Genomic DNA, 25,600 nt, shown 5'->3' with positions numbered 1-25,600 from the left:
TTTAACGACGACAACAAAAACACACACTTATAAATACAAGACTTTTTTTTTTTTTTTATACAGTACAGTACAATCATTTACAAAGACTATTTACAAAGGCGAGAGAAAGTAGAACTCCCACATTCCCAAAACAGATGAATTTGAGGTTAAAGTCTCTCAAGTGTCCGTGGGTGTGGGATGTTCGCTGGTCCGCGCGTGTTCTGCGATTGAGGGACGAACAATCCAAGGTGCGGACACGACGCCTTTGGCCCAAGGTCAGCTGGGACGGGCTGCGGCTCATCCACAGCAACCACAAGGACAAGCGCTACGAATTACGACTGCTCCATCCAGTCCGGGGTCACGGGCACATACAGAGAGAAAGCGTTCGCGCCCGCACTTAACACGCTCGATGTCGCCGCCATCGGTGACCTCGCGTTACACATGGCGGAAGGAAATGTTGACGCGACAAATGCAGTAACAACGGGAATATTTGGCTTGTCAAAATGATTCTTTCACGCCGCGCGGTAGCTAGCAATGGTGGCCGAACGCACGCTCTTCCCAGATAAAAGTGTCTTTTGAATAACTTTCGTCATGTGTTATTACTGTAAGGACACAGTAATTGCATCATAAATACGCCTCGCTGGAGAAGCGCAAATGTTACTACAGAGTGCCGTTCGGTGCTTTTTAGTTAACAACACGTAAACTCTTCTTAAAGCTTTGTTTTCACAAAGTAGTACAGTGCAGTTCAGTTTGCTATTGTATGCATTTTCTCTAATTTGCATTTTTAAGGGTCGCAAAATATCAGACCCGTGTGGGCCACTTTTCAGCACCCTTTCATTGCGGTAAGACTGGATGTCGCACGTCACGGCGCATTGACGGCTGCGTGTCGAGTGGTCGACGGACGATTGTTTTGGTCGAAAACAATGAGACGCGAATCGCGTTTAGGGTCACTAGTAGTACACTCAGTATGGGCTCAGTTCCTAATAGGTGATGGTGCGAATGGCTGTATGGCTCGATGCGCCCTGTGACTGGCGGGTGATCAGTGCGGGGTAGTCTGCCTTTTGCCTGAAGCCATCTTGGATAGGCTCCAGCTCCCCGGGATCCTTAACAGGATAATCTGTTTGGGAAATGGAAGAATATGTCCCATACTGATGGATAATGTTAATGTGTTATATTGTACTGTCTTGTTTACCTTCTTTTGTCAAATATGTTGGTGATAATTCGTGAGTTTACATAATGGTGACGTCACTTGCACGCTACGCAGACCTGAACCGAACCGTACCCGCTTGGTGGAAACGTGGCTTTGGTTTTGCCAGCAGGCATCAAATTTCGCTTTAGTTCCATTTCCACTGTTGAAAATTGTAGCGTACCAAAATAACTGATTTCTACCATACCACTTTAGTTGGCAACTGCAGCGGACCGATACCGAAAGAGTAGGAAATGGTAAGGGAAGAAAACAAAAAGTATTTAAAACTAAAATAAGATAACATAAAACAACAACAAAATAAAATTATGCCGAGAAGATGGAATTCACTGGTATGTTGCAATGTGTCACATTGCTATGATGTCATAATATTTATGTTGCTGATGCGGCTTTCATCATTCTACCGACAAACCCCAGGCCAGACCAGCTTCACCCACCAGTCACAAATCCTTCCGTGTGTTGTCAACACTGAATTTGAAGTTTGCTACTGCAATGTAGTAACCAGATAGGCGAACAGTGAGCCGAGCTTCCTCCTTTTCGTCAACCACAACTCCTTCCTCTTTGCAATTGCTGGCAGTCCGGATTTCCTGACCATGTTGCCTCTTTTACAGGTCAATCCGAGTATGATGACTGACATCTGGTTTGGGGAGATGAGGATTTGCATTTCTTGGCTGAGATATCGTTGTGTGTGTGTGGTGTGCTGTGTTGGTAGTCTCGGGTAACACTGAACATTATGAGAGCAGTTTCAGGACTTTTCATTCTCATGTGTGGGATACTGCACATAAAATAATAATAACAAAAAAAAAAAAGTTAAAAAGCAGTGTACGTGTACCCCGCTTGAAATGAAACGTTGAAAACTTGAAGTGTCTTAAGTCGATTTGCCATCTCTCAGTGGGTGTAGAGGGAGGCGGTAAAGACGATGTCCCTCCGGATGGCGAGGGAGGCCTTCTCCATCTTGCTCCCTAGCACAGAGTCTCCCACAATGCGGGCGGCCTGGCGCACCTCCTTCAGCACCTCGTCCAGACGCTGGATGCAGCGCACCACCGTCCCCTCCTGGATGTCCGTTAGCTGGGCGATCTCCGCGAACGGCTGTGGTGATGGATGGAGGAATGGATGGATGGATGGATGGTAAGGGATGCGCGTGACACAATATAAGCATGATAAATGGAGGTCAGAAAGAGTGACATGAAAACGTAAATAATACAGAAGGTATAACATGAAGTTCTATACTGTTAATTCATGAGCAACACATTTCTTTATCCAGTGGTGGCTTTGCACAAGCGGCATTCATTTGCGGTGTAGACGTGGAGTGAACGACTCCGTCTCCAATAACACTACAGAGAGTCCATAAAATTGTTGCTTGTTGCTATTTTTGAAAATACCGGTCGTCACGGTAACAAAAGTTGCACTCTGCAACTGCAAAAGACACAATCACTCCCCCCCAACCCAATGATTTGAACTAGAATCAGAATGTGACGATTGGATGTGAAGTGTCTATAATTCTTTACCCTTTGTGGATTTTGATGGAAGAATGTAAGAGAGGAAACTGTTCAATTGTGAAAAATGTGCATAATTTGTATTGTTTAACTACCGCCTGAATTAAAGAACAATATGTGCGCCTCATTCAGACCGGCTGAGCAATTATTGCTACTAAAATGTGACTTTTCCACACGAAGATAGCACGGCACGGCGAAAAACATAATGATGTGACGCCATTACAATGGAAATGGTATTATTTACGATAATTACTCCAGTTTTTCCCTGAATATTCGCGACTCGCGGATTCAACGACGGTGTTCACATGTGAATTGAGGAGCTTCATTGACTGCTTTGCCGCCATTTTGTGGCGGCGTCATTAGCTTGCGGACTTTGGCAATTCGCGGCTGTCAGACTGCTGTAATGATGGTCATACGCCACCAGGAATAATTATTTTGTGGTCCTCAAATGATTCATTTGTCTTCTAGCTGGGCAATAGCATCTCTCAGCATTCACGCAAGAGTGTCTGAGAAAATTACAGAGACAAAGAAAATACATTGACTAAACATACTAATAATACTGTACAACCACTGCACTGACGTCATCTAACTACCCTGTTGACTGAGAGGTTCCTTGTGGCACAACGAATACATAATGCATAGATGTTATGAATGCATAAGATGTTATATGGCATGTCCTTTGAGCATTTTTCTCCCAAATAAAGTAGAATGCAAAACTCACCATGCCTCTGGCCCAGCAGTATACAACCTCTGTCAGGCCAAATTTGAACTGGCCCACAAATTCTTCTGCTGTTTGTGGTAACCCGCAATCCCTTTGCAACTCTCCTATACGCTGGGCTACTGACACCACACGAGCAATACCCTGAAAAGAAAACATAAATAAAAGGAAAATGTGATAAGTAAACCAAAGGGGAGTTGAAAACTAAAGGAGGACCTGTGGAAAACATACACACACACGGGACACTTCTCTAAGTAGACTTCCATTGATGTGATGCAATATCAAAATCAAAACGTTGGCTTATTTAAAGATAAGTGACGTCAAATAATGATATGCAGTATGATGCAGCATAGTTGGAACCCAATTCAATTACAACTACATTAACAAACAATTGTTTGTTTTGTGCCTGCATTTGCCACATGCATTGGACCTGCTACACTAAGTATACAAAGTGGAGTGAGTATATGAAGTCCTGCCTCCTCCAGTGAAAATGCTTTTATTGTTTTAACATACAAGTAGAAGCCACCTGCCTAATCAATAGCTAGATCTAGATAGATTGCCTGGATCAATAGATTTAGTAGAGGTACCTACTGTTGTGTTTGATGAGTGTACATGACTCACCTGTGGTGCCGAGTGAATGAAGATGCCATTTATTTATTTATTTGGTAAAGAATCAGTTTTGCTGCTTACCTGAGCACGATAACCAGATACAGAGAGAGGCCATGACTAATTTAAGACCCTATAAAGCACTTTCATGTACTCAGATAAGCTCAAAATACATGGAGGCAGCAAAAGGTGTATTTTTACAAAACATGAGTGAATTAAGTGAACAAGAAGTGATGCATAATGTTATGCATCATAGCTGCACATGTACAGTGTTCAGTGTTACAGTGGTGGGAGTCAGGGCCAGCAAAGCATTCTCAACTTGTCTAAACACTAAACATCACAAGCACTGGCCTACATTTGTAGTGGGGCAAAAAAGTATTGAGTCACCAATTGTGCAAGTTCTCCCACTTAAAAAGATGACAGAGGCCTGTCATTTTCAGCATAGGTATACCTCACCCATGAGAGACAAAATGAGAAAAAGAATAATAATCCAGAAAATCACATTGTCTGATTTAAAAAAATTGTATTAGCAGATTATGGTGGAAAATAAGTATTTGGTCAATAACAAAAGTTCTTTGTAGGCAATGACAGAGGCCAAATGTTCTCCAGAAGTCTTCACAAGGTTTTCACACACTTGTTGCTGGTATTTTGGCCCATTCCTCCATGCAGATCTCCTCTAGAGCAGTGATGTTTTGGGGCTGTCGCTGGGCAACACAGACTTCTTCCAAAGATTTTCTGTGGGGTTGAGATCTGGAGACTGGCTAGGCCACTCCAGGACCTTGAAATGCTTCTTCCGAAGCCATTCCTTGGTTGCCCGGGCGGTGTGTTTGGGATCATTGTCATGCCGAAAGACCCAGCCACGTTTCGTCTTCAATGCCCTTGCCCCTTCAATGCCCCATCCATTCTTTCCTTTACATGGTTAAGTTTACATGGATAAGTTGTCCTTGTTGTCCTGGTCCCTCTGCGGAAAATCAGCCGCAAAGCATGATGTTACCACCCCCATGCTTCACAGTATCTATGGTGTTCTTTGGATGCAACTCAGCATTCTATTTCCTCCAAACACGACAGGTTGAGTTTTTACCAAAACGTCTATTTTGGTTTCATGTGACCATATGACATTCTCCCAATCCTCTTCTGGATCATCCAAATACTATCTAGCAAACTTCAGACGGGCCTGGACATGTACTGGCTTAAGCAGGGGGACACGTCTGGCACTGCAGGATTTGAGTCCCTGGCGGCGTAGTGTGTTACTGACTGTAGCCTTTGTTACTTTGGTCCCAGTTTTCTGCAGGTTATTCACTCGATCTCCCCGCGTGGTTCTGGGATTTTTGCTCACGGTTCTTGATCATTTTGACCCCACGGGGTGAGATATTGCGTGGCGCCCCAGATCGAGGGAGATTATCAGTGGTCTTGTATGTCTTCCATTTTATAATAATTGCTCCCACAGTTGATTTCTTCACACCAAGCTGCTTACCTATTGCAGATTCAGTCTTCCCAGCCTGGTAGAGGTCTACAATTTTGGTTCTGGTGTCCAGCTCTTTGGTCTTGGCCATAGTGCAGTTTAAAGTGTGACTGTTTGAAGTTGTGGACAGGTGTCTTTTATACTGATAATGAGTTCAAACGGGTGCCATTAAGAGGAGCCTCTTAAAGAAGAAGTTACAGGTCTGTGAAAGCCAGAAATCTTGCTTGTTTGTCAGGGACTAAATACTTATTTTCCACCATAATTTGCTAATCAATTCTTTAAAAACAATCTGGATTCCACCCCCCCCTTATTTAATCTCTCATACGTGAGGTATACCTATGATGAAAATTACACGCCTCTCTCATCTTTTTAAGTGGGAGAACTTGCACAATTGGTGGCTGACTAAACACTTATTTTGTGCAACCTCATTGTAATATTTGGTCTATGAAATTGGATTCATTTATTCCCAACAGTCTATTCATGTCACAGCATTTATCTTGGCTGCATTGTTTCCAGTACATGTATATGCATGTTAGATTGCGGTCTAATCAGATTTCAACCTCAACGTCCTAAAATGTCAATCAAATCTGCCCGGGGCCTTGAGAATCAGTCGTGCTGTCCGATGTAACTTAAACTACTAGCAATGGGACTGTTTCTTTAACCAATAAAATTGTAAATTCGTTCTCACGGGGCCAGCGAGCTAGCCATCGATGCAGTGATAATGTTTCTGTCCAGATTGATTCGTCAGAACGGAACTTCTTAATGCCAGCTTCAACCAGCAAAACACATTTGCAGTGATCTGCACATGTTAATATATGGTATGATTTATTTTATGCATTTGTTTTGTTTTTGTCACATTATCAATAATAATACAACAATAATATAGCATAATTCCTTGCGTGTAAAACGCTCTCGAGTTTAATAGGCACTCCCAAAATCAGGAAAACCCTTCTACCCATGTATAATAATAACCATAGATTTGCCGCTATCCAGGCTCAATCCATATTTATTAGGTTTTTCGAAGACATATTCTGCTCTGTGTGCATTTACTGACGGATTCTTTTTAAATCTAGCGTTGCTGTCGTCCCCTCGCAATAGAGAAAAAGCTTAAGGTTGCTTTCTACTCTAATCTCTACTTACGCCCACTTCGGCCTCTGAAAATATTAGAACTATTACTGTAAAATTTGGGAATTTATGGATGTTTTCCTCTCCGTAGGTCCTCACTATAAAGAAAACGCTTAACATTGCTTAATGAGGAAAACACTTCACTTAAGTCCACAAATGTACACGTAAATTTTGGTGACGACTGATCATCGTTTTCAGACATTAAGCAACTTCAAGCTGTTTTCATTAAGCGTTTTAGATTGTCCCCCTGCGAGCACGTCATGATTCTCAGTTGAGCAGAGAAAATTTACCGTATAATATATAAATTTGTTACATTATACATTACGTATATTGGAATGAAAGTAAACCTTTTTCACAACACCTAGGTACCGGTATATGCTTTTACAATGTGATTTTTTCTTCTTCATTTTTCTTATACCTATTTTTCCTTATGCCCATCTACCAAATGTACAGCCCCCCAGTCACAGTGTTATATAACGAGATACTGTATAACAATGAGTGAGTCATACAAAGCGGAGGCATTAACCATCGCATGGGCTACATGACATCATCACTTCTGCCTCACCTCCCGTAAAGTGCTGGTAATGTGCGGCTCCACTTGTGTGTTCTGTGTGAAGACCAAACAGGAAAGCAGAGCGGCGCTCTCCTCGGGTGCCAGCGGGCTCAGCGCGTTCTCAAACAGCAGCTCGGTGAGCAGCAGCTCATGGCTGCTGATCTGACAGGCCACGCGGCCTTTGAGCTGAACGGCTCCGCTGCTGTCTACGTACTGTAGCGACTGCAGCACCTGAGACACACCAGCGGGAAGATTCAAAAAGCTCATTACATTGCAAATGTGGCTTTGTTGAACACACTACATCCTCCTCGATGACATTTTTAGGATGATATATGACGGGAAAATGAAAACGTGATATTTTCATAAATCAATAGGTATTACGAGGTCTCGTTACAATTTACTCCCCACTTTACAGTTTGGGAATTGATTGGAACCAATGGTGCCCATGTAGAGGTGTATTAAATAAAGCAAAAAACAATACCTATATCAACACCTGCTCCTCATTTTAAAATCCTTTCCCCAGATTTGTATATCCATTAGCTTTTGCAACAAAGAGTTTATGGACACCCTTTATTATTTACATTGAACCCTCTCAAGGCTGATGGCCCTAAAGTTGTACAATTCAGAATTCGACCCAAATACACCTCTAAAGTTGCACAAATCTTTAAAACCGCCACCTTTGAGACTCCATCTCAGCGAGCATCAAATGATTAATTTATGTTCTCTGCTTTTTCTTTAGCTCTTTTCAAGTTATACAAAAAGATGAAAAGCAGTCATGGATGACGTCACACAAGTCGATTTTCGACTACTACTGAAACCTAAGAAGCAAACTATTAATTTAGGGTGTCACAAAACTAAATTGTCTTTTCATGCTTTTACCAGCAGCCAATCAGATCACTGATGAAAATCCCACGAGACTGCTTATATGTTCATTATTTTACATAGGCTTTTTACAGCATTTTAAATCAACATTTATGTTTTCAATGCACTATATGGGGTGGCATGGTGTGGTTAGCACATCTGCCTCACAGACTGGTTACACACTGGTTAGCACATCTGCCTCACAGTTCTGAGGACTGGGGTTCAAATCCCGGCCCCACTTGTGTGGAGTTTGCATGTTCTGCCCGTGCCTGCGTGGGTTTTCTCCAGGTACTCCGGTTTCCTCCCAAATCCCCAAAACATGTGTGGTAGGGTAATTGAAGACTCTAAATTGCCTGTAGGTGTGAATGAGAGTGCAAATATTTTTTGGTGTATATATGCTCTGCGATTGGCTGGCGACCACTTGAGGGTGTAGCCCACCTCTCGCCCGGAGATAGCTGGGATAGGGTCCAGCACGCCAGCGACCCTAGTGAGGATAAGCGGTTCGGAAAATGAATGGATGGATGCAATATATGGATTTATCATTTAATTCACTAACATTATTTTTAATAGGGTACATCATTTATATGAGGGTAAAAAGCCGCAAAAAATCCCATTAAAAAACTAATTAATCAAACAAAAAACATTTCCAAGATATAGCAAGAATTTACACGACAGGCGACAGACAAGTAGATACATTCCACAAAAAAATCCACAACCTAGCAGGGCTGTGGTAGGTGAAGCCTGTTAAAGCAGTGGAACATCAGTGAAGATGTGTGATTGCTAAATTGCAAAAATTGCAAACCTTGATCCTCTGATGGTACTCAGGCAGCAGAGACAACGACTGATCTGAGACCAGGAAAAGCAGTTTTTCCATCTCTTCCTGTACACTCATCCTCTCCTTAACTTTTGAAAACTGAAACAAACACGCACAAAGATGACTCCAGTTGAGTAAACAACACCAACACTGAAACACTTGACCTAATCTGCTTCATCAGTTGGTCCGATCTAAAGAGGTTGTCATTCACAGTATTGAGGAACTATACTGTATTACATTGGGAGGTGCTTCGACTATTGTGCCCCTCTTGTGTAGCCAAAATATTACAAACACCTCTCAGCATAATGCCATCTATGATCCTATGATAGTGATGTAGCACAGATGCAAAATAATAATCATCGACATGCCTGCTTCCTGTCTGCCCATCAAAACTGCAAAGAAGCCACACACAAGCCCACACCTGCTCTGGGAAAGTTGGCGAGTGGATGCAGTTGAATCCTCTCAGGCTGTCCTGCAGCAGGCGGAGACGCAGAGAGGCCTCGACCACATCGACACTCTTCAGCTGGAGGTCATTGACCGGGTCGAGGGTGGCGATGCCGCCTGGGTTAGCTTCGGCCAACCGCAGGAGCTCTTGGGTGGCTGTGGAGATGGCTTGGCCGGGTGGTTCAGTCCTGGAGGGGGAGATAGGATCGGTTTCATCCACCATAATGAGGCAAACATTCAGATTCCTGAAAAGGAAAGTTGAGTGTCAAACCTGAATCGGGGCTGTTGTCTCTTCTGATAGTTGTCTATAATCCTGTCAGGAATTACTTTGAGGGTCTTTACTGTGATGCCAGTGATGTCCTGTAGCTTTAACTTCTGCACTGTGTGGCTGCATAGGCCTGGAAAAAAAACGCAGGGCCAGTTTACAGTGGATATAAAAAGTCTACACACCCCTGTTCAAATATCAGGTTTTTGATTTATAAAAATATTAGACCAAGACACACAATTTAAAATCTTTTTCCACATATATGTACAGTTCAATTGATTTATTCTTCAAAGCTTTTTGAGAGGGGAAGTAAAAACGAACAACTGAAATAATATGCTGGCACAAGTGTGCACACCGTCTTATAACAGGGATGTGGGCTGTGTTCAGAATTAACCACATTCATAATAATTCACATTTTAACACCTGCTACCATTTAAAGGGGCTCTGATTAACCCCAAATAAAATTCAGTTGTTCTAGTGGGCTTTTCCCAACTTTTTCTTTTTTTTTGTTGCTTTCCAGCAAAAACTTGAAGGTTCTGTGCTAACATGAATTGCATGAATTTTACAATTTGTCTAAGGCCTCAGTTCCAGCTGAAGAAAAACAGCCCCAATCGCATGATGCTGCCACCACCATTCTTTATTGTTCTTGGGCAGTGTTCACATTTCAAAAGTTCAAATTTGGTTTCATCAGATCATAACAAAATCTCCTCAAAAGTTCCACATCCCAGTTACGAGAAGGTGAGCATACCATGCAACCACATTATTTCAGTTGTTTATTTTTACTTCCCCCTCCTGAAAATATTAAAAAAAAATTCAACTGAGTTGTCCAGGTTTTAGGTCACATACATGCCGGTAAAATTTTTCAAATGATTTATCTTTGCGTAATTAGTATTTTTTTTTAATATCATAAAAACCTGGCTTTTGAACAGGGATGAGTTTACTTTTTATATATTTTTTTTACACGTGTGTTTTCTCCATTGCCAACAAACACAAATAGTGGTAAGGTTATGGGGAAGAAAGGCAGGACAGCAACTACTTTATATTTGGATGTCAAGCAAGTCTACACAACTGTATTTTGCTACAGTTGCACTCAAAATTATTCATATAGCTTAAAAACGTACAGTGGTTTGCAATAAACAAACAAAACTAACAAAGTGTTCCTCCACATATTTGTGGCAGATTTTTGGGGGGAACCTATCCCGTGTTATTTGCTTAAAACTCACATATTTGCTGTTTTTGTGCTCAGGCCATCTTGTGGGATCTTGGTGCCAATAATCCACATTCAAGTGAGTTGAGGAGCTTCATTTAGAAAAAAAGTAATGCTCTCCCAGCATCTTCTGGAATCTTTAGGCAATTACATACCTTTTAGGGGGGCATCAATTATGGTCCTTACCCCCGCAAAGAGCAGGGGAACACTGTAATACGAAGACTAATTAAAAGTGAAAGTTTCCATGTATTGCGGATTTTACAAATAAATGTACAAAACAGTTAATAATTTTACGTCAAACGAAATACAATCCAAAAATATTAAGTTGATGAAATTGTATGCATTTTTTTTAATAACAAAATACAATTTTGTGGAAAAATCTGTTCAGACATTCAATTTTTACAGAAAAAGAATCTAAACTCTCTCAAACTAATATCCCTTCTCTTTAAATAGCCTTCCAACAGCAACATGCAAAACAACCAAAACAATGAATAACAAATACATTTATACTATATTTATACATATATATATCAATTTCCAAACTTAATCACGACACTGCATTAAATTTAATGCACACCAACATCTGCTGAATCCCAATGGAGGCCCAAAACACAAGAGTTCAATCCACTGCACACAAATCTAATGTATTAAAACATGTGTGCATGTGATATCCATATCTGCACCTAGTCATCTAACTGACCCACCTTCAGGGATGAAGAGTTCGATGTTGTGGAGGTGAGGAAAAGCTCGGCTGTCACCACTGTTTCCTTCTCCTTCCTCGTTGCCTTTGTCACATATGATGAGTGCCGTAAAGTTGCGATTCACAGCATCACTGGACACCTGGAGAAGAGAAGACGTAGACATGAATGGAGTTGGGACCAGTGTAGGAGTGGGCGATGTTCGTGCCACTGATTCTAGCCTAATTTTGCCCACTTGTTCGCACATGGCTGTGGAGCCGTTTCCTCCTACAGCCAACATGCGCGTTAGGTGAAATATAAACACTAAGGTGCCTGCAGGTGTGAATTACCGTGTGCGGCCCAGATCCAGGTGTATGCGTGCTCTTGCCAAATATACTGTGACACTACAACTGAGTGCTGGAAATACTGGAAGTCTGATAATTGTTTGAATGCTGAGAGTCATGCCATATTGCCTTTACACGAATGTACTGCACACCTAAATATTTAGTGTGTAAATCTTGTCATATGCATTTACATTAATGCTTTAGTGAATCAAAAATTACTGTTACTGTTAAACTGCATACTTCGATGTACCATATTTTATCATGCAAAATAGCAGTACCATGGCTTAAGAACATTATTTAAATAACAGCTATTACTTTTCTCAGCCCACTAATCGTTTCCAATATATTTGACCTCACGCCATATGTTAACCTTGTGTTAAAATAAAATGTTACTGTAATTGTTAGTGTCATTAGTTAGTTAGTGGTAGTGTAAAACTCCTTTACTACTACACTGTACCTACTCACCTTGCGAAAGCTACAGTGGTGCAAAAAAGTATTTAGTCAGCCACCAATTGGGCAAGTTCTCCCACTTAAAAAGATGAGAGGCCTGTAATATTCATCATAGGTATACCTCACCGATGAGAGACAAAATGAGGGGGGGAAGAAAAAAAATAAAAAATAAAAAATAAATCAGACTGTGATTTTCTACATAGTCTGATTTTTATAGAATTTATTAGCACATAATGGTGGAAAATAAGTATTTGGTCAATAACAAAAGTTCATCTCAATACTTTGTTATATACCCTTTGTTGGCAATGACAGAGGTCAAACGTTTTCTGTAAGTCTGCACAAGGGTTTCACACACTGTTGCTGGTATTTTGGCCCAGTCCTCCATGCAGATCTCCTCCAGAGCAGTGATGTTTTGAGGCTGTCGCTGGGCAACACAGACTTTTCAACTCCTTCCAAATGTTCTATGGGGTTGAGATCTGGAGACTGGCTCGGCCACCCCAGGACCTTGAAATGCTTCTTCCGAAGTCACTCCTTCGTTGCCCGGGCGGTGTGTTTGGGATCATTGTCATGCCGAAAGACCCAGCCACGTTTTGTCTTCAATGACCTTGCTGATGGAAGGAGGTTTTCATTTCATTCCATTCTTTCCTTTACATGGATATGTTGTCCTGGTCCCTCTGCGGAAAATCAGCCGCAAAGCATGATGTTACCACCCCCATGCTTCACAGTAGCTATGGTGTTCTTTGGATGCAACTCAGCATTTTTTTCCTCCAAACACGACAAGTTGAGTTTTTACCAAAAAGTTCTATTTTGGTTTCATTTGACCATGTGACATTCTCCCAATCCTCTTCTGGATCATCCAAATGCTCTCTAGCAAACTTCAGACAGGCCTGGACATGTACTGGCTTAAGCAGGGGGACACGTCTGGCACTGCAGTCCCTGGCAGCGTAGTGTGTTACTGAGGGTAGCCTTTGCTACTTTGGTCCCAGTTTTCTGCAGGTCATTCACTAGGTCTTCCCGTCTGGTTCTGGGATTTTTGCTCACGGTTCTTGATCATTTTGACACCACGGGGTGAGATCTTGCGTGGAGCCCCAGATCGAGGGAGATTCTCAGTGGTCTTGTATGTCTTCCATTTTCTTGCTCCCACAGTTGATTTCTTCACACCAAGCTGCTTACCTATTGCAGATTCAATCTTCCCAGCCTGGTGCAGGTAACGAGTGGAGGACAGACGAGCCTCTTAAAGAGGAAGTTACAGGTCTGTGAGAGCCAGAAATCTTGCTCGTTTGTTGGTGACCAAATACTTATTTTACTGAGGAATTTACCAATTAATTAATAAATAAATAAATAAAAACCTCAATGTGATTTTCTGGATTTTTTTCCCCCGCTCATTTTGTCTCTCATAGGTGAGGTACACCATGATGAAAATTAAAGGCCTCGCTCATCTTTTAAGTGGAAGAACTTGCACAATTGGTGGCTGAATAAAATACTTTTTTTGCCCCAGTGTATACTTGACCCTATTTGCCTTTTTGTGGTGTTAATTTGCAACAACAAAAGACTAAAGAAATTAATGTGAATATGCATTACAGGCATTAGTTGGAGGCAATGAAACGAGCAGAAGAAACGAGGAAATGAAGGCTTTTTCATACTTGATCTTAAATGTGTGTTCATTTTAAGTTGGACACACACATCTGCCCATACATCCATCTTAATTACTGTTGGCAAAATATATTACTGAAAGATGAACGCTTTGAATGGTTCCCACAAAGCTTCTTTACAATCTGTGTTTGAAGCAGGATGTGTTTTTATCTGCTGTTTCATCATGAAACATACAAAAACCTACCTGCAGTATAACTCCCAGGGCGTTGAGATGCTGTTTGTTGTTCACCACCACAACTCGGCCTACAGACAGCGCTTTCAGTCCGTTGACCGACTCCAGAAGAGCATGCTGGTGCCAAAGACAGCAGGTTAGACTGGTGGGTAAATTAACAGCGGAAAGGTGGAATGATGTGAGGTAGGGTTGGGCATCGTTTGAATTTGAGAGATTCCGGCCCCGATACTGGTTCCTTATTTCGATTCCGGTTCCAAACGATTCTCGATTCCGATTCTTTTAGGGGGCTGGGTCAAAAAAGTCTGCATGGTATTAATCAAGGGTGTCCAAATTCTGTACATCCATTCTCTTAGCAGCCCGCAGCGTAGACTAAATTGAACATTTGACTCGGGGTTCTTTAAAACAAGTATCAATATCAAACCTATGAACTAAAAGGCAATCTGTGTGGAACTAACCCAATTGACTTAATATTCATTAATTAATGTTTCAGCTAAAAGTTAAAAATATCATTGTTAAAACCGTTGTTTGGGACTGTTTTATCACGACTTCCTGTTTTAAGCTTGTAGCCTTTTATTTTGAAGGGTACGTACCGGAACTCAGCACGAAAAGTAATTTCATACGGCACCTGTGATTTATTATTATTTATATATAAAGCGTTGATTCCTTTCCCTACCCACGTATGAGGCACAAGGTTAGTGATATATGATCAAGATGACTTGAGATAATGTTTATGGGAAATTTGACCCAATTCATTGTGATGTAAAGTTGCTACGGTGAAGTTTTAGCTCAATGTTAAGCTTTTTTTTGTCATCGGCTCTTGCGTTGGTGTGAAGACTAAAAGAAACGCTAAAAAAAACATAAGTGCAACCAACCGTTTATCTAGTTAGCTGTCTCAATGTTGGCTTAGATGTATTTTATTGTTTCACTCACCCAATTGACTGAGAGTTGACCGCTGAAGCTCCGCACGGTGTAGGCTGAGGCTCGGAGCGGGAGGGAGAACGTCAGACTTCTACACATCATGAAAGCCTTCTTTGTACAATATAATGTTATTCCAAGTGTTGCACTGAGGCGACTGGTCATTAATTTTAACAATGTTAAGACATCTTCGTGCGCATTCTTCTTTGTTGGTTTTCGCCACACTAATCTTCGGGGTGAGCGGACTAGGCATTGAAACTCGGAACCAAAATGTTTTAAATTTTAACAATTCCGGGAGGACCGGAACATTAGTCCTGGTTCCAATCGGTTCTCGATTCTCGATGCCCAACCCTAATGTGAGGTGATGTTGTGTGGCTTCATTGTGCGTTTGTAGCACCTGGAGGATGTCTCTAGTGGTCTGTAGCTCTGTCACTGTGTGGTAGTACGGCAGCAAATCTGAGAGCTGGCCCTCATTGGCCAGAACAGGTAGAGTGGACAATGTCTCCTTAAGCTGGGTGATCCTCTTTTCATATGCCTAGGGGGACATGTAAGATAATTCCATTACAACAAGCATTGCAATAGCCCCTAAACTTCCTAATAGTATATTCAGATAGGCATTTAACATCATCTTGGACTCATAACATTGATAAACCTTAGATATCATCAACTAAGGCTTCTGCCTCTGTTTTTACTCTAATGTGCCCGTCATGCTCAAAGACTTGATATCTGGATCTTTTTCTGTTCCACCAGAGTCCGAGCTTGATCCTCTCTCGCAAATTAAAGCCTCTTCCCCAGGCTACACATACGTGAAATCCTAAACTCCAAAAGCATTAGTTAGTTTTAAATAACCTTTTGGCAACCCAAACATAATGATCCCAACAGTAGATGTTAGATATATTACTAGGCTGCTTATAGGACGCTAGGACACACACTAGCTTTTGTTTGTTAAAACTGACCACACGATGCCATGAATACACACACACACACACACACACACACACACACACACTCACAAACACCACAGAAATACTGATAACATTCAGACTGAGAGCAGGAGAGGATCGGTTTGATAAGGAGCCGCTGAGGGAACTGACTGTTATCTGAAAAGGGGAGTCACTTGGTTTCCGGATCTCACAAGAGAAGGAAGAGAGTCCAGCGTGCTGGCTTCCACCTGACCATAGCCTTGTAAACTAAAGCCTTGTAAATTTGTGTCCTTGATTTTGTTGTAAGAAATACTCAAAAGACAAGTTTAGTGTATCAGGATTCATATTTGGAAACAAGATCACCACCAAACATTAAAAGAACCGGGAAAAAGGAATTCCATCAAGGACTTTTTCCTTGCAAGGCCAGCTGAGTAACACTCGGGCCTCGCTGAATTCCTTATATAATTATCCAACTGACCCCTTTATTACCTTTTTTTCCACACAATAATTATTATTATTATTTTTTTTTACAGTACACTTACTTATTAATGCCCTCACATGGGAAAAGCTAGCCATTCTATGATGCACTTTTCCGACATTTATTGAACAGCAGAACAGTAAAAGACAAACACAATGAGCACACTCACGCAGCAGCTGCTGTTTGCGACAGCTCACAGCGAGACACCCACATCAGACTCGCCAACATCCCATGCCACACTATCAGGCCCCACCTCTTCAAGGCACATGCATGTACACAGACTTGATTGTACAGTATTGTCTATTCATTTTACGCTTACCATTACTTTGGTGTTCAAATACCTTTACAATGTGTTTACAAAAGTGTGTTTTAATACGTTAACGTGTTCAATAAGTATAAATGTGTTTCAAACATGAGGAGGGGTACAACTACTTTTAATAATTATCTGGTCTCGCTACATCACAAATTTTCAACCACTGCGGATGGGTGCGCAACGTACCCTCTGAGATCAACGCGGGTCCTATGTATCTGCAGATTCATGTCTACTTTTTTGGCCAAGCATTTGCATCTGTTATGCGGTGTTGCTACCTGAGTGTCTCTGTGGCTTTCAGAGAAGCTTCTCCTCATCATGTCCGTCACATGGAGAGCCTCAACCCGCAGCAGGTTGAGGATCATGGTGTAAGTCAGTCTGAACTGTGAGTGAAGAGTGGTGGGCTTACCCTGGAAGGTAGAGATGTGACAGCAAAAGAAAAAGATGTGACAGCCTTTCGAAAATTTCTGTTCAGATTCAGTTTATTAGCTTTTGGCTCCAATGATACTACAATAAATAAATCCTGTATGGGGAATACAGTGACATATTTCTACTTCTTTCTATGCTGTAGTGTGCAACACCGAGGGCCTTACCAGCATCATGACATGCAGATCAGACATCTCGTGAACGCCAGCTTTACAAAGAATGATGACGGTGCCTGTGGCGTCAAGACCTCTCCTACCTGCTCTGCCTGCCATCTGAATATATTCACCTAAAGAAAACATTCAAGTGGCGAAACTCCTTTTCGTGTGTGGAGGTGAAGCAGTGTAATAAACATTGTGGTTGGCAGCATACCAGGCAGCAGATTCCTAAAGCCGGTTCCGTCATGTTTACGGATGCTGTCAAACACCACAGTCCTGGCAGGCATGTTTACTCCCATTGCAAAAGTCTCGGTCGCAAACAGCACCTAAAGCAATGACATACAGTGTATGATTTAAAGATGGTTGTTTTGGGATTTAATGTAAAAAAAATGCCAAATCATTGTAAATAAATGTTGAACAAGTCAGGCTCACTTTTACGAGACCTCTTGAGAAGAGCATCTCAATGACCTCCTTCAGTATGGGCAGAATTCCACTGTGATGGACTGCTACGCCTCTCTTCAACAGGTCTCTCATGAGTACAACCTAAACAGGATTTTGAAAAATTTTAATACAGCATTTAAGGAACAATATGAAGTTTTACCTTGACCCCCCCTCAAATCAACCGCAAAATTATTACAATTCCAGACAGATATATTCCTATTCCAAGCAAATGTATGTTAGCTTCAGTTCTAATAATTATAATAAAAGAGAATCTACTGTCGATAAATAATTTAATCAAATGTTTTTTTTAGCTAAAGACCATATTATAAATTACTAAGTATTGTGTTCATTTAATTTAAGGCATCAAGCAAAGAGATATATTTTTCCCCAGTCTAATTTGTGTGATGCACAGTGGATCACTGGTTAGCATGTCTGCCTTAAGGCCTCTTTATACTCGCGCGCTGGCACGGCCGACAGCGCCCGCATTGCATCACGTGACCGACGGATTGGGCTGCGCGGCCCCTATGAGTCACTTGACGTGCACATGACAAACATTTTTGCTGCGCGTAGAATGCTGTGGAGATCATCTCTCGTGATTGCTCCGTTTTAGTCACATGCTGTGATGACGTACTCTCGTTCCCCTTGATTCCACACACCACATACGCCGCCGCCTTCTTAATCGATTTTGCAGCATAATTAATCATCTGGTGATCTAGGTCCATTTGTTCTCGCAGACACTGTTCCATGGTCGCCATTGTAAGAACGGAAAGTAAGAACGGCTACCGGAAATGAGCAAAAAAAATGCAGAGGAAAACTGGCCAATACCAGCCATAGCGACACCCCGACTTGGAGGAGAACTGCAGTACATTTTCAAAACTAATTGAAGACTAAATTGTCTATAGGTGTGAATAGTTCTCTGTCTAAATGTGCCCTGCAATTGAATGGTGACCTGTAGAGGGGGACTCTGCCTCAAAGTCAGCTGGGATAGGCTCCAGCTCACCCATGAAACTATTGTGGACAAGCGTGAGAGCAAACGGAAGGCGAATGAATGGGGAAGTTGTGCGACATAACGTCTTAGCTACCTGAGGCAGCTGTCTGTCTCCCCCTCTGAGGCGACTCAGGCTCTTTTGGAAGAACGAGTGGATCTCGGCCTTCTCGATGGAGGTTGTCATGTCCATGGACTCCAGCGAACGGGCGTTCTCGTCACAGCGCGTGCGGGAGAAGGTGAACGCGACCACAGGAGTCTGCTGCCGGTGGGTCAGGAAGTGCAGGAGGGTGAGCCACACCGCTCTGTCCTAAAATGGAAACAAGCATGTAAATATAAAGGAAACAAGAACGATAAGAGCATGATAAGCCCAACTTTCCACCTGTTACAGAGAGAAGGAAATATTTACTTGACTAGGTGTGGTGTACAGTGATGTATTTTTTGTGCCAAAAGATTGGGCATATTTGCTGGTACGCTCCTTCTTGGCATCTGCAGCTGCGTAGTAGCTGAAAACACACAACATGCTTTACTTGAAACAACTTTCCCTCCTATCAAGGTCCCAATCTTGTACTTCTATAAGGTCTACTGATTTAAGACAAAGGGTTGGTACCCTTTGGTAAGGAAGTTTCCTGCAGCATCCAACAGCAAGAACATCTCTTTCTGGGTCTTTGTACTGTTTCCAGTGTACAAATAATGCTCCAAAGGCACAGGCCTCTTCAAGGTGCTGATCACATAAATGTGCTTCTTCTTAATGCGTCTGGAAGGTTGGAGAGTAGGAATGGAACAATCATCCAGCTCAAAGCGCTTTCAGCATTTTGGATAAACCAGTCAAAGTCAATTATGTAGCACCACCATGAGGGGCTCTCTGATGTGGCTGCTGTGAATGTGAAGCACCTACCCGATCCACTCGCTGAACTCCAGAGCATTTGGCACTGTGGCACTCAGGAGAATGATGCTTACGTGATCAGGCAACATGATGAGAACCTCCTCCCACACCACCCCTCTCTGAGGATTTCAAGAAAAATGGGAAAAACCGATTCTATTGAATCTCAAACACTTATTAATGGGGATTTGGGGGAGTGGTTGTGCAAATCTGCTGACCTCTGCGTCATTAATGTAGTGCACCTCATCAAATATGACCCACTCCAAGTCTCTGATTACCTCTGAACCATTGTAAAGCATTGACCTGAAAGTGACGAGAAAGACCGACAATACGTTGAGGGAAAACCTCTCAGTCTGGGGAAAAATAACTATTCTAACGATAACCACAAACATGTAAGCATACCTGAGGATCTCAGTGGTCATGATAAGACATGAAGACTCGGGACTGAGCTGGACATCACCTGTGAGAAGACCAACGTCCCCAAAAGTGGTCTTGAAGTCTCTGAACTTCTGATTGGACAAGGCCTTGATTGGGGAAGTGTAGATGATCCTATCAGAAGACACAATTTAAACATTAAACGTCCCATATTTTTACTATTTAAACCGCCAGAAAGTGACTCTCTAACATGGACTTAGTATAAAAGTGTAAATTTCAACACCTTGGTTGTGTCATACTAGTGTCCCAAAAAGGCCCCTCTGACGGCTACTTCTGTTTGACCCAATTTTGTATCCGCTTTGTTCATATTTGGCTAAGATCACCCACTTTCCTCTGATTGGTTGCCTCCGTGTAGAAGATCCTCTTGTCAGAGCACAAGTGCTCGTTATGTTGGCAGCGCTGGCTCATGAGTGGAGAGGTAGGCGGAGAGCTTCGCTAGTGACGTAGAGAAGCTCGAGAAATTCTAATGACCTGATTGCAGGCCTCTTGCCAGAAAAACGTCTGAAACTCAGGAATGCGTGGACGATTTTAATTCATATTTCACATGTTTACAAAGGCACCATAAATCCAATATAACATCACAAATACCAGGAAAAAGTTGGTTTGGTAAAATATGGGACCTTTAACACATTCACTGCCATTGACGGCTTTAGAAGTCTAATATCCATTTTAACTGGGAAGGCTGGCAGTGAATGAGTTAATAAACACCCATTTATTCTTTTTTAGGATTGCCAGTGAATTGGAGCCTATCCAGGTTCACATTGGCCAAAGGCAAGGGAGATACTGGAATCATTACACTAAATTTGTTTGATTAATTGACCAAAAATGTTTTTTTTTTTTTTTTTTTTTTTTTTATTAATGGGGAATTTCTTCCAGAATGTTTTGAAGTCCTGTTTTAACGCCAGTGTTTTATTCAGTAGGCAGAAGTTGTCATAGCATGGATGAAGCGCCACTTCCCACAGTTATCCCTTCTAGGCCACAAAGTGGTTGAGATTGAACCTCTGTTGGTTACATTGCTTCAAGATGCAATTAACAATCAATTGTTATACCCATCCCTAGTTAATATACTTGATTGGCACCACCTATTTCAAATCTGCAAATCTACTTTGTAAATAAACACCAAGTGAACTACTGATATTTTTCTTAACATTTACAGTGCCTCATATCAAGTAGGGCTTTAGAAACATATTACTGTATACGTTGTTAATTGGCTCAGTGAACTGATTTTTGAGTGAGAAGTTGCATCTAAAATCTGTGGTTGTGGCGCTGATATATAATCAAGTATTTTAGAAAATATCAACTGAGGATGCTTGGTAAGTAACACAAAGCCAGTTGTACATAAAGGCATTCAATTATTTAGTTTATTTTTTCAACTTGATGTCCCCTCGTGTTAATGACAAGACAAGAAGATGACAAGAACATGCATGCGATAGACTACAATATTGTAAATTGGATTTCCCTTCATGTAAAACAAACATCAGCTTTTTCAAATAAGAAAGGTGATGCTCAGAAAAAGATGAGACTATGATGTGAATTATATCGTACATGCAAATACACACCTCGTCATGTGCTTCTGTGAGAGGGCGATGGCGTATTCAGCCACTACCGTTTTCCCAGCTGACGTGTGTGCTGCTACAAACACAGAGTCATGGGCCTCTAGTCGTAATATGGCTTGTTTCTGGAACAGATCTGGCTCAAATGGCCACTAGAAGAGCAGATAAGGGAGGAAAACACCTAAATTGGTAAAAACATGCCAATAAAATAATAACATGAAGCAACCATTTTGCATAACAGTACCTTAAAAGCTGGATGAGGAATGCGTTTGTAGAAATCATCACAGGGTGAACTTATGTCAATAGGAATTGCCCATTTCTTTGTTTCTTCTGTCTCTTTACTCTGCTTTGAGTTGCTATCTTTTCCTTTGCTGAAGCGAGAGGATGACCCTGTATCCTAATCCCAAGAAGAGGGTATGCAAAACAGTGTGTGAGGGGTAATAAATAACGTTATAAAACACTTTTTTTTTTTTTTAAATGGCAAACGTATTACAGTTGCGACAAACATCTTGTTAAATGCACAACAATGAACTATACCATCAACAAGTGAGCTACGGTTAATAATACTGTAGTTCATTATACGTTATAAGATATCCTCCCTCCTCTTAAAATACTTTGAATTCAAAGCCAATTTTAGGATATCATTGAACTCAAATTTTCTAGATTAATACAGACCGGATAGAATGAAGTAAATGCATTACTATGATGCCCAGCTCTTCAAGGCTGTTTGTCCTTTGGAGTTTGGCGGCCTCTTCTTGTCCTTGGCGTTCGTTTTTTGCTTCTGTGTCGCCCTCCAAGTCGGTGACATCATCCAAAGTGGACAGCAGCGACATGAGGTTGACCTCTGGTTTCGCTACTTTGGCGTCTTGAAGAAAAAATGCAAACGGTATTAGAAATGAAGTGTTTGCAGATTGCAAAATACAGATAAAATAGACAGGCAAGGCTATACAAGTGCCATGAAAAGGTATTGACCACCTTCTCAAATTGTTATATTTTTGCTTAGTTTCCCCACTTTAAGATCATCAAACAAATGTAAATATCAGACAACTATAACCCAAGTAAACTTAAAATGCAAATTTTAAATGAAGGTTTTTATTATTAAGGGAGAAAACAAATCTAAACCTACATGGCCATGTGTGAAAGAATTATTGCCCCCTAAACCTATTAACTGGTTGGGCCATCCTCAGCAGCAACAACTGAAATCAAGCATTTTCTATAACTGGCAATGAGTCTTTCACATCTCTGTGGAGATATTTTGGCTCAAAAATTGAGGGTTTTCGAGCACGTACGGCCTTTTTATAAACAAACAACCGTTCGCACTCACATTCAAACCTACGGGAATTTAGAGTCTTCAATTAACCTATCATGCATGTTTTTGGAATGTGGGAGGACACCGGAGTACCCGGAGAAAACCCACGGGGAGAACATTCAAAGTCCACACAGGCAAGGCCGGATTTGAAGAACTCAGAACTGTAAGGCAGATGTGCTAACAAATTGACCACTGTGCCGCCCCTAACACAATTAAATTGATCAAATACGTACCTTGACCAACATACACAAGACAAGACATGTTGACAAACCTTTGTCAGTGAAGTCCATTCCAGCTTTAAAACCAGGAGGAACTCCGAGCAAATCTGTCGGTGAGAAACTCAGAAAGCTAAAGAATAGCTATCTCGGCATTACAGTACAGTTTGATTTGTTCGGATTTCACTTTTCCAGTAAAAAATGATGAAGAGGCGATTAATCTGTTTCAGGTTCAGAACCATGTTTTCTTGTGAATTAGGGGCCAAATTATGAGTTGACAACCGCTGAATTGTTTGAATTCCACAGGTCCACACTGTATTGTCACATTGGTGGAAAACGACATTAAAGCTCACCATTTTCAAAATCTATGTCCTGTTGTAGCTCTGACTTATTTTTGATTTGGTCCAGAGTAAGCTCTTCCATACCTCCTGTGGAGAAGCAGAGGGAAACCAAAATAATGGTAAATATACTGGCAGATATGGGTTTTGTCCTTGTTTAGAAAAATAATTGAATCCATCTATTTCACCAGGCAGGAAGGGGTAGTTTGTGTTGCTTCCTCTAAGGCTCTCGGAAGGAGGTCCGGGTTTGCGTTGTAATGACAGAGAGTTCTTTGACGAAAGGCCAGTGTTCTCCAATGAAACCTTAACATAAATAACTATAATAGGCTCATATGGACTTGAACAATACCATAGCCCGCATGAGTAACAACCACATAATTTCCTTCCCAGTATTAACCTGAAAGTAGTACACGACAAGGAATGAGAATACCTCTGTAAAATCCAGCAGCATCCCTGTGGTTGGATCTCTGATGACAGAGAGACCAGAATGGAGTGGAGATGCATTGCAGTTGAGCAGGGAGTCGACATTCACATTTCTCTGTGTCACTCTGGAAGAGACAAGAACAGAGCTGAGCTTTCAATATTGACTACCTATATATTTAGTCTATACTCTGAACAATCACAAAATAGGATGTGTTGCATAAATTATTAGTTTATTTCTACTCTTATCGTACTTTTATAATCAAATGCATTAAATCACCTTTTATATGTTATTGTAGTACATTATTCTTATTATTATAATAAGCTTTTTTGTCTCAGTAATATAACTTTTGTAATATTCTCTTTTTGTTGATTGACTGAGGGAAATGATCAAGTTACTACACAAAGTTATTATAAAAGCCGACTGACTGACATTGTGAGCTGGCAATAGTAGCCATATCGAAATATCGTCCATTCTTTTTCTATACCACTTGTCGTCATTCGGGTCGCAGCCCGGCTGACCTAGGCCGCAAGATGGGCTACTTACTCCCTGAACTGGTTGCCAGCCAATAGCAGATCAAATCCAGCAAACCCACACAAGGACAAGGAGAAGCTGCCATCTCCACACAGGAAGGCCAGAGCTGATATTTGAACCCTGAACCTCAGAACTGTGAAGCAGAAGTGCTAACCACCAGTATGCAGTGCTGCCTCTGTTGTAGCCATCCATTTTCTATAGCGCTTGTCCTCATTAAGCCTGCGGGTGAGCTGGAGCCTAACCTGGCTTACTTTGGGCGAGAGGTGGAGCACAACCTAGACCGCTGGTTCGCCAATCACAGGGCACATATAGACAAACAACCATTTTAGAGTTTTCCCTTAACCTTACATGCATGTTTTTGAAATGTGTGAGGAAGCCAGAGCAGCCAGAGAAAAACCCAAGAAAGCATGCGTAGTGTATTGATATCAGTGGTAATATCCAATAACAAATATCTACACCTCCTCCTAATGACACACAGCTGTACAGAGGAATACACACTTGAGAAATTTTTGAAAGGCAAAGTCTGTGTCGTGTAAAGGAAGCCAGGCAGGATCCTGTAAAAACTGTTTCTTTACTTCAGCCTCCAGGCTCAGGCTGGTTGGAGGAAGCCCATTAGGGAGCTGATGAGGGAAACATATGACAAAATAGTGAATAACTGAAGAAACATGTTGAGTTGGCAATGACCCTCAGAGCCACCAGCAATACTGACCGTACTCTGCGGAGGGAATGGCAAGCCCGGGGAAGGATGTGCGATGAGTTCAAACCTGCCAGAGCATCCCATCTCCAGCAGGGACAGAGGAAGGTCCATAGGGCCCGAAGGGGGCACGTCTACAGAGAGGCGGGCGTAAACAAACACACGCAAGTACGCATACAAGCAGGAAGATGCGCTCTTACGACATCAAAACTAGCGGGGAAATACCTTTTCTGGTACAAAAAAATTAAGATACTCAACAATTGATAACATTCATTTATTATTTAGCAGTGTTAAAGCCAAAAGCAATGCTGCCGCTAAAGAAAGCAGCTGATTACACAAAATAGCAACCTGATACTCAAGCAACAAAAGTGAGGTACTGTAGTTTATATTAAAGCACGATCATTTCTAACATTTGACGATTTTAAAGAACTGTGGGGACAATTGGCAAAACCTGTTAAACTTACTTATTCTGTCCATTTTCTCTGTCAATGGTGCTGGGTTGTCGCATTAAGTTGCCTCGGAAGTAGCTTGCTTGACGAACGGAAGTGGCTTGAA

The 25,600-nt window shown here is 41.6% G+C and overlaps 1 protein-coding gene across 1 annotated transcript; it reads right to left on the bottom strand.

Annotated features, from left to right (window-relative positions):
- Positions 1–42: 42 nt before the first annotated feature.
- skic2 (SKI2 subunit of superkiller complex) lies at positions 43–25,586 on the bottom strand. The gene is made up of 29 exons (XM_061665260.1): positions 25,510–25,586; positions 25,061–25,179; positions 24,850–24,971; positions 23,827–23,944; positions 23,585–23,699; positions 23,412–23,486; positions 23,115–23,168; positions 22,236–22,399; positions 21,779–21,931; positions 21,541–21,686; positions 19,949–20,095; positions 19,765–19,849; positions 19,562–19,668; positions 19,274–19,420; positions 19,073–19,169; positions 18,761–18,973; positions 17,670–17,780; positions 17,452–17,563; positions 17,250–17,368; positions 16,935–17,066; positions 15,343–15,480; positions 14,043–14,147; positions 11,439–11,574; positions 9,534–9,660; positions 9,240–9,450; positions 8,807–8,917; positions 7,156–7,374; positions 3,401–3,541; positions 43–2,272 (listed from the first exon to the last, which is right to left on the bottom strand). Exons 1-29 carry the CDS (start codon positions 25,520–25,522, stop codon positions 2,072–2,074), a joined length of 3,738 nt encoding a protein of 1,245 aa, XP_061521244.1. The 5' UTR covers positions 25,523–25,586; the 3' UTR covers positions 43–2,071.
- Between the last annotated feature and the right edge of the window lie 14 nt (positions 25,587–25,600).

The sequence above is a fragment of the Phycodurus eques genome, chromosome 20 (assembly GCF_024500275.1).
Source record: "Phycodurus eques isolate BA_2022a chromosome 20, UOR_Pequ_1.1, whole genome shotgun sequence".
Taxonomy (NCBI): domain Eukaryota; kingdom Metazoa; phylum Chordata; class Actinopteri; order Syngnathiformes; family Syngnathidae; genus Phycodurus; species Phycodurus eques.
Note: the sequence above shows the minus strand (reverse complement) of the source record. Positions and strands in the feature narration are given on the sequence as shown.

Excerpts from the sequence above, each read along its gene's own strand:
- skic2 (XM_061665260.1), bottom strand. Across the intron at positions 17,564-17,669 it reads TCTCAAGAGGTCTCGTAAAA|GTGCTGTTTGCGACCGAGAC; the intron begins GTGAGCCTGACT and ends TCATTGCTTTAG. Across the intron at positions 9,451-9,533 it reads AGACAACAGCCCCGATTCAG|GACTGAACCACCCGGCCAAG; the intron begins GTTTGACACTCA and ends CTCCCCCTCCAG.